The sequence below is a fragment of the Clinocottus analis genome, unplaced genomic scaffold (assembly GCF_023055335.1).
Source record: "Clinocottus analis isolate CAN_PGR_092001 unplaced genomic scaffold, fCliAna1.0.p SCAF_2, whole genome shotgun sequence".
In the NCBI taxonomy this organism is placed as follows: domain Eukaryota; kingdom Metazoa; phylum Chordata; class Actinopteri; order Perciformes; family Cottidae; genus Clinocottus; species Clinocottus analis.
The window spans coordinates 21,168,174-21,185,559 of NW_027175931.1; the positions used below are offsets into that span (position 1 = coordinate 21,168,174).

Consider the following 17,386-nt stretch of genomic DNA (forward strand, 5'->3'; position numbering starts at 1 on the left):
GCCAGCTAGCTCCAAAGCTAATATGCAGATTAGTCAAAGTGGACTTAATAGGATGACATGTTTTTATATAAATCAGATTAAAAGCAGTGACACTTCTTAGAAGTGACATAAACACTGGCTCTCAAACTGTGAGAAATAATATATTTTAATCTCGTGGGAAAAAGCCTCTCATATTGACACATTTCCTATAATTTTGTTTGTCACAAAATGAAATTGTCATTGGGATTTTTTATTAACAGGACATTATTATTCCAAGCAATATGGTCTCTCTGTAGGAGGCCAGTTAATTTTTGGGCCCGGAGCCGCAGTGAAGGACCCCCTTTGGATTGTGTCCATTCACTTGTTTTATTATCTGCTGTGTATTAGCAGCCTCCTTTGGAGAAGTCAGGAAGCTGGACCACATGGCCGGCGGCCCTCAGAGACCCAGTGATCGCCTCAACAGGCTATGTTCACTATGGACATTATCCACCATGACACACACACACACACACACACACACACACACACACACACACACAGAAAACATCAACCTTATCAGCATGATGGGAAAACGGAGAAGTAGAAAAAAAGTGTAAATTATGAAACTTAATTGATTGTCTCAGCTTCATTTGGCCCCTTACCCCTCCCCTCTGCAATATGGTACGCTTGTCAGCCTTCGTGATAAATTACATGCATGTATTTGCATGAATTTAGCACAAATCCAAATCTGTTTTGTTTGCCAAAATAATGATCCAGAAAATGTCTGGTTTGCTTCACAAAAGAAAAATACAAGTTTACATTAGTGCACTTCCTTTGTGCGCAGGTCTTCAGTCGAGTGGTGGTACAATGTTCTCCAGTGGTTTTATAAGCACACAGTTTAGCATTTTGTTTTGTTGTACATGACAATAATAAACATTGGATGTGGAGGAAACTGGGGCAGGATTGCGGCTGGCTTATTATTACTTTATTCGGCATGTTTTTTCCTGTTTTCTGCAAATTGGTAGGGCTTGGATTGTTAAAAAAATGACTTGTTCATTTGTAAACATGCAGTTATTTTCCCTTTTCTTCATCAAAGAAAACCCCTCTGCCCGACTTCCATCTTGTCTGTCGTAAAAGGAAACCATTCACCAGCAGCAGTGTGATTAATCTTAATGTCTGCGAGATGTCTGCCATCTAAAGGTTGGCGCTGTAATCATCTGCCCACTGACCCCATGATGCTCATCTACAGCCCTCCATGCAGCCCCTGTGTCTTATAAGTAATTTCAAATCTCAGATGAACTGAATACAGTTCTCTCCCACATGTCATGTGATCGCAGAGTCGGACTACATTGAAGCACAAAACAAACCGAGTGGAAGAATCAGTGGCATATTCTAGGTTTGGGACTGTTGGTAATCAAATGCCGCTGGTGAGGCCTGTGATGAAATTAGGCAATGTTGCCTAAATAAGGGATGAAGGGTTCATAATTGCCAGTCCTAGAGATCTGAAGTGCCGGGTGCCAACTGTCAGAGCAAGGCTAATGATGACAAATGTCCCTCTATGCAGATTGCTGCAGCAGCACGGGTGTGCAGCTGAGAAAGAACAAGCAAAAAGAAATGCATATGGCCTAATAAGAGAAAGCATGTGTGCATATATTTAATGACCTACATGGAAGCAAACCTCCCGAACTGATGGGCTGCCTTTGAAAGTATAAAGCTTGATGCTGCTACCATAACATGGACTCGCCCCCTCCCCACTTCCATACCTGTGACTGATGTTAACAACCATTTGTCTCTATGATTACAAATAATCATTACTATTTCATGTTTAAGCCGATGCCGTTACAAAAATAGAAACCATAATCAACACACATTTGCTTGCAAGCTTGTCAAGATGAGTTAACAATCAAAAGGTGTCATGTAGCTAAAGTTAGCTCTAATTTCAGCTGAACAATCCATCAACTCCAATCTAAGCAAGGATCAGCATCGTCCTTGTGTGTAGTTGTCTTCCATCGCTCTACTTTGGTCATTATTGTGAAAGATGGCAAAGTTTTGTCAAAGGAGAAACAGCCTGTTACTTTGTGGCTCATGTACAAATACACAGGCTGTTTCTGGTTAACATAGCTAAACTGTTGTTGGTTAACATGGTTTCAAAAAAAGAGTTGTGTTTCTTTAAAGTGTGCTTAATTTTAACCTCTTTGTAGCAGAGAGCCATAAATCTGATTTTTCTTGCTGTGACGTAAGGCCCATGCTAATAAAAGAGCAAACCCAGAGTGTTGCATGGCCAGATTTCCCCAATTTGTTGCATGAATGGCTTTTGAAAGGGGTCCCTCTTTGTACAAAGGGAGTCTCGTCTTTGTTTGGTTTCGCCCCATCTGTGTCATCTGGTGGTCTGTGCAAGAGGGTGGTGTCTCGGGGTGCTCCCCAGCGGCGATGCCAGTTGTTTTATAGACTCGGCGGAGTGGTGCCGGGAGTTCATAAGTTGGCTGGCCCATTGTGTGCTGAGCCCAGCTGACACGTGTGAATTGACTCCAGCATATTGACAGATCATTTCCATTAATGAATCGGAGGAGTCTGCCTTGTTTCACTCTGTGATTTATGCCCTTGATTCATCATCCTCTGAGCTCAGGGTTAACTAATAACCCCCCGAATGACTGAAGCACAAATTACTGGATGAAGCGCATTTGCTTTGCTTAGTAGTTGTGTGCATGCATGGCTAAATATACTCCTAAGTGATATTCATGTGTTTTATATCTTAGATTTCAATTTGAATCAACCAAATGTATTTTTTACCCAGAATGACACTTTTCTTGTGGATTTTACAATGTGTTCAATGTATAATATCCTTTATCCTTAGACTCTCTTTAAATCCTCTTAGCTCTGATAATTACATCTATTATAATATCATATTGGTTCAAGCATCATTTAGAATTGTTTCTGAATGTATTTCAAAACATTAAAACGGCCTACGAGGAATTGATATACAGTTGGTACATAGTGATAAACAGATATACAGTTGGTACTAAGTGATATACAGTTGGTATATAACAAACCACCTCGAGACAACTAAGTTTACATTTACCAAAGAACTGTTTTGTTTTGGGGATGGATGGCCGCCCTCGCTGTTTCTTGATTTGATATTGAGCGGCTTTTGTTTGCAACCGCTGGTGTCTCATCAGCTCGGCCCTGATCCTCCATGGCGAGCGTCCAGATTGTTCAAAGCAACAGCCACACACTGCTGATGGCGCTGGCCTCAGCCTGGCCTGTCACCCCCACACTGCTGCCACATGGAAGGCACATTTGCTCGCCACCATTTTATGCCGCTGTCACCCTCCCTTCAAGAGCGAGGGGAAAGAGGGGAGGTGAAAAGGAAAGGAGGGAGAGAGGGAGGCTCACCCTGAGCGGATGCTAGACAAAGATGGCAGCAGAGACATTTTGTCTACTTTCATTAGTTCTGGTGGGGGTGAGCTGTGCTGAATATTAGCCTGTAACTGGCAAAGCCACACATTGTGAAGCACAGACGGAGAGCATGTCACAATCAAATCTACCCCGCTTCATTTCCATCTTCCCCGCTGAAAAAGTGGGACATATGGGGCAGGATGCCAATTGCTTATTTTATATGGTAATTAACATCCCTCAAACCATGTTATGTGGTAGGTGTGTCAACCGTGACAAAGTTTATCACATAAATTTACATATATATATATATATATATATATATATATATATATATATATATATATATATATATATATATATATATATCCCAGAAAGGTACAATATTTTCAGATCCTAACGGACTATAATAGCTTAAGTGCAGCATGTCATTAAGAAATAAATGAACTTTACTGGCCTTCACTCACGTGTAATAGTTTTGTTGCGACAGTGTCACATTCAGCTAAGCCCAGAACCATCCTGAATCAGTGCTGTCATTTCCTTGAGTATCTCCTATCTGGTATCTGTCAGCTTAAATTGGGACCCTACCTAAACCCATCCACACATTGTGTGTGTATGTGTGTATGTGAGAGAGAGAACACGAGTGCGCTAATGCATGTGAGTGAAGGACAGTTGGGTATGTGAAGTGTTTTTTCAAACGTGTGATGAACTTGATTATTAGATTGTTTGCTGTTGTTGTGATCAGCATGAAATAATCATAATCACTCACTCCAACACTTCTTTTCTGGAGCTCTGCCAAAACACATACACTTGATCTGGTTTCCTCTTCCCCCAGCCTGCATCCGATTCTTTTGTTTAACTAAATAACAACATTCTCCCAGCAAGTCCCGGATTGTTTGCGAACCGCAGAGTGTGTGTGTGTATGTGATTGTGTGTGAGTGTGTGGAGATGTATCTGAACGTTGTTTTGTCCTGCTGGGCTTTCATCTGTTGGACTCATTATAGTAGTCATCTCACTGGGCTGTAAAGAAGCTCAGGAGACGGGCTCCCCATGAAAGAGTCATGACGGACGAAGAAGTGCTGATGTGCAGGTTTCTGCCTCGAGGCGTTCACCTGCTCAGGAACAGCCCCAAGGCAGAAAGAACCAGGCCACTCAGACGCAGCTAAAGTCAGACTGTGTTAGTGGTGCCGACTGGAATTGATGGGAAAATGAAAAGTTTAGTTGACTAATTAACAAGTGAATTTTCTGAATCTCTTTTTAGTGACGAAAACAAGTCAAAAAGGTGGATGAAGGCACCAAAAAGATGGATAAAGTTGTGCCGTTCTACCCTGTTGAATTTCAAATGATTTTATTAGAGTGTCAATTCTGTGGTCCTGGCAGGGCTTGGGAGGCAGGGTGAGTGCATGTCGGCTGTTGACACCATCTAACGAAGGGAGGATTAGGAGTTTACAGAAGCAGTAATATGATAGGTCAAAAAGAGGAGGCACTCCTCCACAGCACTTGGCTCTGTAATGAATGATTGACTGGAAAAGCAGAAGCTGCCACTCGCTGGCTGAGTGCTCATCTTGATGCCTGCCGCACCGCTCCACGGCTCCCCTTGATCACGTTTCGCTGCTCCCTTCTCATCTAAGGCACCAGTCTGCAGGGAAAAGCTGCTTTTCCCTCTTATTTTCCCTCCTAATTTACACATTTAAGACATTTTTGTTTGCTTATTTGCAATTCCTTTTTTTTGTCAGTGAGCCTCTCTCTCAGTCCGACTCCCAGTACAGTCCTGAAACTACAACCCCCTACCCCTCTACCCCAAAACACACACACACACACACACACACACACACACACACACACACACACACACTTACAACCTTCCCTTTCTCTTCTGTTTGCCTTGAGGCAATGAAGTAATTTCAGGTTCCATAATTGCGGTGTGTTGTACACCTGTCTACAATTAATTCTCCCCTGTCTCTCATTCTCTTTCTTAATGAGATATTATTGTAATTATTGTCATTATGCTATTTTCTGTAATGAACTTGATGGATGTTGTTGCTATGGCACTATTTATTATTTATAATTAGTGTGAATGCTTCGTGGACCTCTGGATTCAGGCTCTAGTCTGCGACTGCTAGAAGTGAACTCGGCCCCTCATTCACTCATCAGCTGACCTCTGAGTTCCCGCTTGGTGCAGAGTCGGTCTTAGATATGGAGAAGAGAGCTGAGCAGCCTGGTCACCACTGAATAGGCCCCTGCTTGTAGCCATTTTAAGACCATTACAACAGTGAAAGGCTATACAATGGCCAGGGCTAAGCTTTGTTTCAGCCTGTCACTTGCCCCCTGTGAAAATCAAATAGTCCTTTGCCTTTGAAAAGGTGAAAAAGGTTTTGCCTATACTCTCCATTTTTGGAAAATGGTTGTGTTTTGAAAAGGGGAAGAAAAAAAAAGTTTTCAGTGACTTGATTTTGAATGTTATTGTTGGAGAGGCAAACTACTGGAAGGAATGCTGAAGAAAATCTCAGCTGAATGAACAATGTTGAATATTTTTTCTTAGCTGCTCTCAATCCAATTAGGAGTTTAATAAGGGTCATGCATAGGGACTTCACGCTGCAGGTTGGTTTCTTTTGGATGCCTTTGGGGAGTAGGAAGGGGCTGTAGTTGGATAGGGCCTGACTGAAGGCTGGTCCCTTTAATGTGTAGTGAGGGGTCTTGTGCCCTGGTGAGTCATTGAAACTGTCTGGGGAGCACAGATGATCTTTTCCGTTATTCTGAAGGCAAGGTCGGGAGATAATCTGACACTGTGGTTGTATTGGTTTCTCAGGTGGTACCAATTACCTGAACTCTCAGAAGCTTTTGCTTTTCCCCCTCATGTGCCCCTTTGATGCAGTCTTGTTTGCCTTGAATTTTGCCAAGCATTTTACTACTTTGGACATCACATCTTTTCAGTGATTCTTATTCAAATCAACATCATACAGCTCTTAATAACTCATTTGTAATCCCTTGTTTTGGGATTTAGTGTTTTACCTGGAAAGCTGTAACCCTTAACTTGGAATGTTAGTAATAATGCACAAAGGCTATATGGGCCTTTTTAAAGAGGCCTTGGTTGATCTTTAATCTCTGCCTATGAGAAGGAAAGTGGGAAGGAGGGCCCAAGAAGTGGACACGTTCAACCATTGTTGGTTTGTTCACATGCTGGGGAGCTTTGAGTGTCTGACAGCCGTTTAACTCCACACGACCTGGTTCTCAAGTGCCATCATTTGGGCGCTCTTGAATCCTGTTAGGAGCCATAATTACAATTCATGCACTCCCTGCGCTTCTTTGAAGAGGCATTGAGAGAGCAAAGAGGGGTGCAGAGAGCCTGAGAGAGCCCAAGCAAATACGGGCCCTTCATCAGCGTGGAAACACTCTCACAGGCTTTCAGTAGACTGACCAGAATGCATTGTTGTAACTTAGTTTGACGATGCGGGCCAAAGTTTTATTCAAGATCCACAAAGTTATAAATATTTGGGTAATAGAATGGCAAATGGTATTAAATATGTATATGACTAAGTCTGCTTTCTAATTTACAGGAATCGGCTCCTCATAGTGCATATGGAAATATGGAAAGTTCATATTGTATGACATTCTGTATAAAATTGCCCTTTCCAGTAGACAAACATTTTGTAATTTAAAGTACGAGTGAAGTGAAGCACATTCATTGACTTTCAAAGGGAAAAAGGAGACTGGGTGAGCATAATGCCTAATAGGTGCTTTAGTAATTTCTGAGTTTTCATAGCTTAATCCGTTCTGAAAAGCTGAGGAGAAGAAAGGCTGCAAATGGCCCTCAGTATTAATTCGATGTGACTTCTGTACAATAAGGGCTGTGGATCCCAGAAGCCCATTTTCAAGCTTACCTTCTTTCATCATTCTTAGCCCTTGGAACTTTTGCCTAAATGTTTCATGAAACCAAGGCAGTAAGCCTCTTTGGTATTCTCTCTTTATAACGCCTGGTTTAAGACTATTATTACACCATGTTCAAGGGAGAGGAGCACATACAAACAGTGACGCTGCCTCTCCATTGTGTGAAACTCAGATTGATTTGGTACAATTGGGAGAGCACTTGTATTAAAACACACATATTCTATGGCTCATTTCCCCCCTTTCATTTTGGAGTTTTGCAAATGCAAATGAGGGTTGGTTTCCCTCCTTCTTTGTACAAAGTATCCTCTGTGGTTTTCTGCACTGATCTACTCCTTTTTATTTTAACCGATAAAATGACGTGTCCTTTATTATTTATACTTATCTTGGATTTCAACACACCATTTCTCCAGAAAAAAAATATTGTGTGACTAAACTACACATTAGAACGGCTCCTCATTACTCAGACCCCCCCGGCCCCCCACACCCGATATTTTGCTAAGATAACAATCTAATTAAAAGAAAATGTTGATCTGTTGTTGTCAGCATGCGAAGACCCTCCTCAGCCCCCTACCACTATCAAATGTGTAAAAAAACAACAGTTTTTTTTTAACTTTGGGACTTCATTTCCTACAGAAAGATAAAGCAGGCAAAGGATTCGGTTTGTTTTCAAAGGATCCTGTGATGATGTGCCTCAGGAAAGCAGTCTGAATCTCACAGCTATCTCTGCTATTGATGCTTTGAAACACATTCCCTCCCATTATAAAAATAACGTCAGGGATATAGATACGTGTCCATTGTTTTATAATTTCGAGAAACAAAGAGGTTTCTTTCTTTCTTGTGTATCACCAGATAGGAGGGGAACTAGCAAGGGGCACACTGGGTGGGTCAGTGACCCTTGAGAAAACAGCTTGCATTAATATGGTTTAATCCAATGTAATTAGTCAAATTACAGCACGCCAAGCAGCTTGTCAGGGGCTGTCGGCTTTGGCACACAAGATGGCCTGGAATCCCACTGGACAGGAAAGCCGCCCTTCTGCACTTACTTTTACTCCTTTCAGTGCATTTTCCTGGTCTCCTCTATCTTTCTTTCTTGACAAAAATATGGAGGGCTCTTTCTTCTGCCACGCTACAATGTTTTCACCTTTTCTGAGCTGTCTCCCATACCCCCAGGCTGCTAGCTTGGCTTTCTGCCTGTCTGCTAAGGTGGATCAAAATGATATGAAGATTCATTGCACGGGCTACAGAAAGTCAGAGTAATTATATCATGGCTGCACTCCTCCTACGTGATTTTATGAGAGAGAGTCAGATGCACGCTAACTAGCGCCGCTAAGAAGCAGAGACACGGTGAAGACACTTCCTCATGTCGAAGGATTAGCATTGGTAAAAAGATTTAAACTATATAATTACATGAGGATAAAGTACAAATTATCTAGTGCACTCAACAGCCAGATTATCATCCCCCCGCAAACCCCGTTCAGCCCCAAGGGGTGAGCCTGGATGACAAAAGGCCCTCATTAGCATAAATTTACAAGCCCTCTCGTTCAGAGAAGCTGATAAGAACCTGTTCCACCTTTGCTTTGGCCCTGAATGGCTTGTTGTGCTTTTGGCAATGACAGATAAGTCAGGGTAATTCCACTTTATGCCTGAAAAAATGATGCTCCAGATTCTGGCTGCATCCCGAAGGTGTCACCCACGATAATCCTCAAAGAGCGTCCAGTAGAAAAAGGGCTGTGTGTTTTTCAGATGATATACTGCGAATGACAGAAAGAATTATACGAAGGAGGCCAAATCTGTAGCATGTTATTAAGCAATTCCCAGTGAATAACAAGGATAAAAGGATAATGGATGAGGCTGTCGTTATTACCTTGGTGCTGAGGGAAGCGGCAAAGCAAAGGTAGAGAGACAAGATTAATTGAGGACGAGTGAGGCGCTCATTGCTCATCAGGCCCTCTCGTCTCACCACTTGCTCTTTCTGTCCCTCTCTTCCTTCGTCTCTCTGCCTTTCCATCCTTCTTTCGTTCTTTCTCTTCTTTTCTGTCTTGCTCTGAGCTCCTATAACTCCCACGCACCAGTAAAAAAAAATAAAAAATAGAAGGCAAAAAAAAGCAAAGTGGGATTTAAAGCGATCAGCTTGGCACTCTCAGTGGCAGCCAGAGGAAGCGGGTACCCAGGCCCGGAAGATTTCAGTCATCTTAAGGCTGACAAGTCCCTGAAAAAGTCCCATTAGGAAAAGCTCGCTGAGAAGACCACATACCAAATGACTGCATCCTTACTCTCAAGCTCCTTAGTGAAGGCATTCTCAAGCTGTTTATCTGGATGATGTGCTCACTAAGTGTGTTTATGCATGTGTGTGTATGTGGCCGTGCGTGGGTCATCATTTGAGCAACTTCATAGTGTGTTTAAATGTTTGTTGCGACCCGTTCTTTGTTTGTGTACTTGCTAACTACGTAGCATTTACTTAAAAGACATAATTACATCTCCACTTCCATAAAGGAGACATTATAATGACCATTTCTGGAAAAAGACTAAAATTCTGAAATATCTTATTCACCATTAGTAACACTGCTACATAGGTGAGTCATACAAGCTTGAATCCTTTAAAATAAGTGTTAAAGCTGTACTTTGACGCCTACGTTCTTTTTTTAAACACAAGTCTTAAAGAGGCCAAATCATATGCTTACAAACTGTAGGTTATAAAATGATTTGATTCATGAAGTGGAACACTTTACAACTTATGCTCGACAGTAGCAAGCCATTGGAAAATAGGACCAGTGTACGGTGTATTAAAATCTTTAATTTGCTAATTACATTTAGATCAGTGAATATGAATTTTCCTGCTGCACTTGTATGTAAACACACTGTATACTGTGTCTTTAAGGAAATGTGTTTCTACATTTTATATTGTGTTGTTTCTTCTGTCCTCACAGAAGCCTTCTGCAGGCATCATGTGGCCCAATGCCAAACTTTGTGGAGCATCTCAGTAGGGAACCACTAGTCTGAGTAACTATTTGGATTTTTTTCCCCCATTGCACTTAAGGCTTTATATTTTAACGGAGACAGATAAAGAATGTTTAAAGACCCATGGCTCTTTAAGAAGGAATTGCATACTAGGACAACGGCCCCTCCCATCTTTCCTACCATGTCAGTGTTGAAGACGGCACTGCAGGGCCTGCTAATATGCGTGAAATACCATCTCTGACATAAATGTTATTGACAAACCTGGCTGGACATTTGGGGCAGTGAACTGCCAGGATATTCAATGCATATTCATCTCCTTTATCCCACTGGTCTTGCCAGAGCACCCGAGCTGTGTCATCTTGCCACACTCCAGCTACCACCCAAATGTATAGTGACACTGATTATGCAAATCTGTATCTTGTTTTCCCCCAATACCTGCATTAGGAGCTTGCTACTTTATTGAAGTTGAGATATGGCTCTCACTGTGAGGAGTCAAGTAGAATGCTGATTTAAAATATATATATATATATATATATATATATATATATATATATATATATATATATATATATATATATATATATATATATATATATATATATATATATAATCTGAGGGAATCTTTTTACATTTTAGTTTTCTACATTTCATAACAGTTGTCATAGTTATAGGGGATAAGATGAAAAGCTAGCTTTGATGCTCAGGCATGAATCTTGCAGGAGGAAAAGGGATTAAAATTCAAATAAAAGTGTGAATTTAGGCTTGTTCTGGTCAGACAACTTAGATATCATTTCACCGTTTGTTATGATTTCCTTTCACAGTGTGAGGCGAATAATATATACACTATGTGTTTTCTTCCAAAGGGTCAGTTCACTCGAATTATTAAAAAGCAAATCTTCTCCCTTAGTGATAGTGGTATTTATCTATACAGATAGTTTAGGTTTAATTTCACATTGAAATTGTATATTAAATGCTGTCAACAGCAACATCTCTTTCTAGATGCAATGTCGCTGTTGTTTGATGAATTTGATGAAAGTTGAGTCTTAAACTTCTTAGCTCTGATTCAGCCTGGTATGTGTTATATTTTCAAGCATATTTAGATATATTAACATGATTTATTTACGTGACCCAGTCTACCATACTCAACATGGCTGATGACAGTCTCCCACTGGGCTGAGAGTTGCTCTCAGCTCTCGCCGTTACCAGGCTTCATGATTTCTCTTTGCCTTCTTCGACTGCTCAACCTCTTCTCAGATTTGGCCCAAATTGCCTAAGGTCAGCCAGTGAATACAGTATATGCAGTGTGTGCTGATCCTCCAAATTGCTATGTGTGAAATCCATCCCGCTCGCTCCTGGGGGAGTAGTCATCCCACTCAAAATGAAACTGTCTCTCGTATCCTCCCCTTATTCTTCCACTTCGCTGTTCTCTCTGGCCGCCTGGGACCATGCAGTTGTGAGGCTTTATAGTGGAAGCCTATTAGACAAATCTTAGATGAATGCAGCGGAGGTGCTGTGATACCAGGTTGTCAGTGTGCTCCACAGTCTCATATAAATATATCAGTCATGCTGGCTTGGAGGTCTCACTGAATTATATTATTTTCCTGTTTTTTTTTATAAACGCAGTGGAGGGGGATTGTATTTTCCCATATGGGAGAAAATTGCATCAGGTTTTATAGAAAATGCTTCGTTAGATTTATTAATAACCTCTGTCATAGTGTCTCAGACAATGTTAGGTTAAAGCTTTTCGGAAGTCAAATATGATTAGAATCTATTTCCATGCATGAAGTGGCTTTCTATCACTTTTAACAATGATGTGCTCAATTCGAGCATCTGCACATTATCATATATGAGCTTCAGCCTAAACACCGGTGTCACCTGTGCCTCTCCTCATCTCATCTGTCACAATATTTTTCCCGTTTTCCACCTGTGATGTTTTACAGGCAGAATGCAGCCTGCCCTCTGTCAAATCAGGGAAAGATGAGAAAGGGAATAAAGAAAAGAGAGGACAGAGACGTTAAATTGCATTATGGCTATTATGCTGTAGTGGTATATTTCCCTGCAGCTGGCAGAGCAGCGCATGCGCCTGTGGGTCTTAATGAGCCTGCGTGGAGGGACCTGTGTGGAAACAAAAGGCTGCACTTGTCGGCCATACCAGACCCCTCCACCCGCCTCCTCGCTGCTCCCCCAGCCCTGAGCGTGACAGACCAAGAGCAGAGCGCCGGTCCCTTCCTGGTGGCGTGATTAGATTGGGGCCGAAGTCTCCAGCTGGCAGGCCTGTCTGTGACTGGAGGCGGCCGTCCCCAGCGCTTGTCACTAGCTGACACCTCTGACAGGCAGGGGACAGCTTCAGCAGACAGGTTCATTAAATGGCATTTTTTACAGCTGGGCCTCCAAAAATGAGGGCTGGGCTTTGTCAAACCTCCAAGTCTACAGGGGCCCCTGCGTGTTGGTTTAGACCAAAGCTTTGTTGTTATGACAAATTTTTTGATCTGGGCTGTTTGAAATCCGCTCTTTTTTCTCCTCTTTAGCCTCTCTTTTGTTGACAGCTAGCCCTTTGGCCTGCACTTTGTCATGGTAGCAAAATGTTCACTTAAGCTGGGTAACAAGAAACAGCCAATGCTAAAACAATGTTATATTTATAATCAGTTGCCATATTATAACTGTTGTATATATACTTTTTTTAAATATTGAAGTGAACCTGAAGTAGTACATTTGTGTAAACAGCATTATTTATTATTTGTTGGGTTGTTGGTTACATTTTCAAGTAATACATGAGGCAAAATTATGGATAAAAAAAGTAAAAAAGAGACTTTGAAAATGACAAACTATCAAGGAATCTAAAAAACTTAATATGTATTTAAATAACAGCTTGCTAGTGCCTTGATGGAGTAAGCTTTTCTAACCTTCCCATGATGCATATCTGTATGACTTGCCTTTAAGCATTGCACTCAGAAGACTACTTCCACAACATCTGGCTGGGGAGCGGGGTGGGAGGGGATAAAAGCTACCCTGCCTCCTCGTGAGCTGCTGCTGGCCCTCAACAGTGTGCCCACAGCTCCGTAGCATCCCTTCCTCTCTACTCCTTCTCCATTCAGCACACTGCCTCCTCTGGGCTGTGCTGTGCTGTCTCTATGACAACTGTTTGAGTAGGGGGGTTGCAGAGGTGTCAGGCAGGGCATTACTGGGAGGAGAGCACCAGAGATGCTGTGCTGCACATCCAGCATCTCCACCTAATCCAATTTTAATTGAGCTCCAGAGATTTTGGATGTGGCACGGAGGTCGAGCATGAGCTATTCCAGGGAGAAATTAAGGCGGCCCGGCTCGCGCTGCACTCTTTCAGCCTGTCACTATTTTAAATGAGCATTAGCATCAGACCTAACCCAGCTGAACATCTCACTCCGGCTTCCCTCCCTCCTTCCATATCTGCTCCACCTCAATCACTCCCACATACACACACACACGGACACTCACACACATGTACTGTATGGCCTCACCTTCTTACTATACTGTTAAATCTGTATTCTCTCTAACACACACTCTCTCTAAACTGAACCTATGTGTGATTATAACCTGGGGAGTTGATGAGGTTGCACCTCGGCTCACACTGTTGGACAAAATTGTTCAGTCAGATGGAAGTGGGATGGAAAGAAGAGGAGGGAGGGGGGGGGGGGGGGGGCAGGTGTGTGAGGGGACCATTTTCACCTGTCAGAACAACTGCGCTGGTTTTATATGTGGACCTGCAGTCCCTGTGGTGCTGCATACACTAATGATCTATTGTCTACTATCTCCTCTTCCTTGGCCTGGTGGTTGTTATTGATTATTTATGTCACTAACCAAGGGGGTCCTTTTTTGACCGCTTGAGTTTGAGAGACCAACTGAAAAAGTGTGAAAACACGTGAAGAGAATCTGTGCCACAAGTGCCTTTGAGATATGTTATCATGTCTCGGTAATGTTATGTTTGTACTTAAAGGATGAATAACCAGGTACTGGTATGCTATTTATATTCCAATTAGAGTAAAACTGGTGAAGAATTGAATTTATTAGCCTTATGGTTGGAGGAATTAGCTTGCGAGCAGTATATACAGAAGTGTATACTCAAGTGCTAATGTCTCACCAGCTATTGCTGTGGTGAAAATAGACGGTTCACAAAGTACTGTACTGAAAAGTACAACAGCTGCCAACATTTTAATAGTAAAGCAGTAAACCAATGTTAAACAATGATCTATCTTTGTGAAATTTTGATCAGGTCACATCTACTGTCATGTCATCTAATACAGTTTGGAAAACATGGTCGGCTTTTTTCTGTCCATGTTGCAGCAAAGCAATGGCTTAATTTACACCAAATATTTAGTTAGTTCAAATAATTGAAATCATAATTTTAGAGTTTGGCATTCTCAAGAAACATTACACATTCATCAAACAGCCTGTTGCAACACTTGACTTATCTGTAACGCTTTCTTGTTTTGTCAGATGCAACTATAACATTGAACACAATGAACTGGACAGTGACCTGACACGATCTCTGGTTTTTATACAGCTATTATATCCACGGACATTTTCTCTTCTTTCTCTGCCCTTCTAGGTTTTAGCATACACTGAGGGTTTACATGGAAAGTGGATGTTCAGTGAGATTCGGGCGGTATTCTCCAGACGCTACCTCCTGCAGAACACAGCGATGGAGGTCTTTATGGCCAATAGAAGTACGTTCAAGTGCCAATTACAGCTTTTCAAATCCATGCTTCTCTTCTTCTTCATCGCTAAGGGATATCTCTCACTGTTTTTCACAGCATCAGTTATGTTCAACTTTCCTGACCAGGCCACAGTAAAGAAAGTGGTCTACAGTCTTCCTCGAGTGGGGGTGGGCACGAGCTATGGACTTCCACAGGCCAGGTGGGTCATGTATGCCAAAAGAAAATGAATTCAGTGCTGTTTAATACTTCCAAGTTTGTGATTCCTTCATAGCCGATGCTACTTGCTCTGTATTGGAGTGTTGGAGCATCTGTGCCGCTTCGCCTGCATCAGAGTCATTCGAAGTCCCACTGGTCCAGTTATTGAAGTTGATGTGCACTGACCCTGACTGAACTGACCTAATTCTCTGACATAAAACTATAGAGCAGAGTTGCAGCCAGCCGACTGACCACTCTGGTGCTAACAGGCCCATTTACACACGGTTACAAAACAAGCCCATTTCCTTCATTCTTGAGTGGAAATTGAGTGGATGTGAAGCAAGCAATTCTGAATGAACACATAGAAATTAACCTAATTTCATTTAATCCAATGGAATTTCAAATTGTGTAATTATGAATGCTGTTGAATTGGTTGCCATAATTATTTTCTAATTTGCAACTTGACATTTTGTGCATGCTTTAAATTTCATTGTGTTTATTCTGACGTACTAGACAAAGAGCTGGTTATTAGCTATTAAATGTCATAATTATTGTCCAAGTTTTCTGGGATGTAGCCAATCCTTTAATTGTAAGCACTGCTTCATATATATGCTCTTTAAACATACATTTGTGAGAGTACAGGTTTTATAATATCATACCTAATACCAATTATCTATTTCTTGATTTGTTTAAATGTTTATCTTCCAGGCGCATTTCCTTAGCCACCCCTCGACAACTTTTTAAATCCTCCAACATGACCCAGCGCTGGCAGAGGAGAGAGATCTCCAACTTCGAGTACCTCATGTTTCTCAACACGATTGCAGGTAAGGACTCATATTGCTTTACAAAGCTGCGATTCCCAAGAGAAACTTTATGCTTCTAGTTTGAAAACAGCTCAAAGTATGGAAATGATATACAGTATTCTCTTTTTCACAGTGATCAGTTAAATAGATTCTGATTTGTTTTCTTCCTTATCCAGGCAAATTCTCAACCAAATAAAATGTGAAGTTTTAATCTATTATCTATGTGAATCACTTCACCATTAGAGTCTTAGACTTTACGTTTTGCTATCATGATCAATAAACTTGATGTATCAGTGGCACTGGAAAGATACTATAAGTGGCCTCAGGTTTGTCGAATTTGTTTAGGAATCCATGGTAACCTTAAGTGGTGCTCAGAGTGGTAGACTTCACTGTTCATGTGAGTGTGTGCTGTTTGAAGCAAAGAGCAGGCACAGCAGACTTTTCCAGATAATTAGTGCCTGGCTTTGTGAGAGCGTACACGTGTGTGTCTGCGGAGTTGAGAGGTTCTGTTGTCGACTCTCTGATCTGAACTGCAACTAACAGGGAAGGCGAGAGCGACTGCACGCTACTCTGCTCTGAGAGGTGTCATCCTCTCTCTCGCTGCATATTCATGCATATTTATATTTAGCTCGTGCTTGAGTTCGATACATTATTGTCAGCTAATTAGATGTAAGGCAGAGAGAAAAACATGCCCAAAATTCATTAAAAATCCCTGGTAATGACCTGGGCTGACAGCGATGTCAGACTAGTGTGGGGCGGCAGACAGTTGGGGGGGTGAAGTGCTGGGAAGAGGTGTGAACGGGAAGTAGTCTTCTAATTAAACACTATTCTACTGTTATTAACATCCTACCACCCTAACTTGGGTCGAACCACACCAGCACATCCAACTCTTCTTCCACACTTGGCTCGCTGTTCCCTTTTCACTATGTGGCATTAATCTGGGTAATTATGCTCTCTAGCCTCACTCAGACCGTAGCTATTCTGCAAAACCTCCCTATTGACTAACCTGATATGCATTATCACTCGCTCAGCTAGATGTAGATGATCTAATGCTAATTTGCTGCAGTGCAGGAGAAGACAGTCACTCCTGCTGGTTGGTGTAAGTTGATACAATTTTGAAGCTAATCATTAAAAACTGTATGGCTCCAGCAAGCAGTTAAAGGATACGTTTTTCCTATTTCATTCCATTGCATAATATTGTATTAACATGCATGAGTTTTCATATAGATGTAATAAAACAGCTTTTATTATTCTAACCTTTTAGTTGGCACCTATTTGATTATACCTTTTGATTTTAAATGCTCAAAGCTTTGAATGTGCTGGCCATTGTTACATAGAGCCACGAGTCATCTTCAGAAGACAATGTTATTTGTGTCACTGAACTTGTTCATCTAAAATATTCTTAGATGATGAAATGATGTTATATTATTCATGGTAAAGTGTGAGTGTCTCATTTCCTGCACTGGTCCTTGCAATGATGCAATAGTGTGTAACTTTAAA

At 41.6% G+C, this 17,386-nt stretch overlaps 1 protein-coding gene across 14 annotated transcripts in view; it reads left to right on the forward strand.

Moving 5' to 3' along the window:
* The window catches only part of nbeab (neurobeachin b), a 185,803-nt gene that overhangs the window by 131,532 nt on the left and 36,885 nt on the right, over positions 1-17,386 (forward strand). For all 14 annotated transcript variants that reach the window (XR_011077909.1, XR_011077907.1, XR_011077908.1 and 11 more), the window contains 3 exons: positions 14,780-14,897; positions 14,985-15,087; positions 15,792-15,907. Coding sequence is in view for 6 of the 14 variants with exons in the window: in XM_068584573.1 (XP_068440674.1) it covers positions 14,780-14,897; positions 14,985-15,087; positions 15,792-15,907 (337 nt within the window). In the remaining 8 variants the exon portion in view is untranslated. The remainder of the gene's footprint in view (positions 1-14,779; positions 14,898-14,984; positions 15,088-15,791; positions 15,908-17,386) is intronic.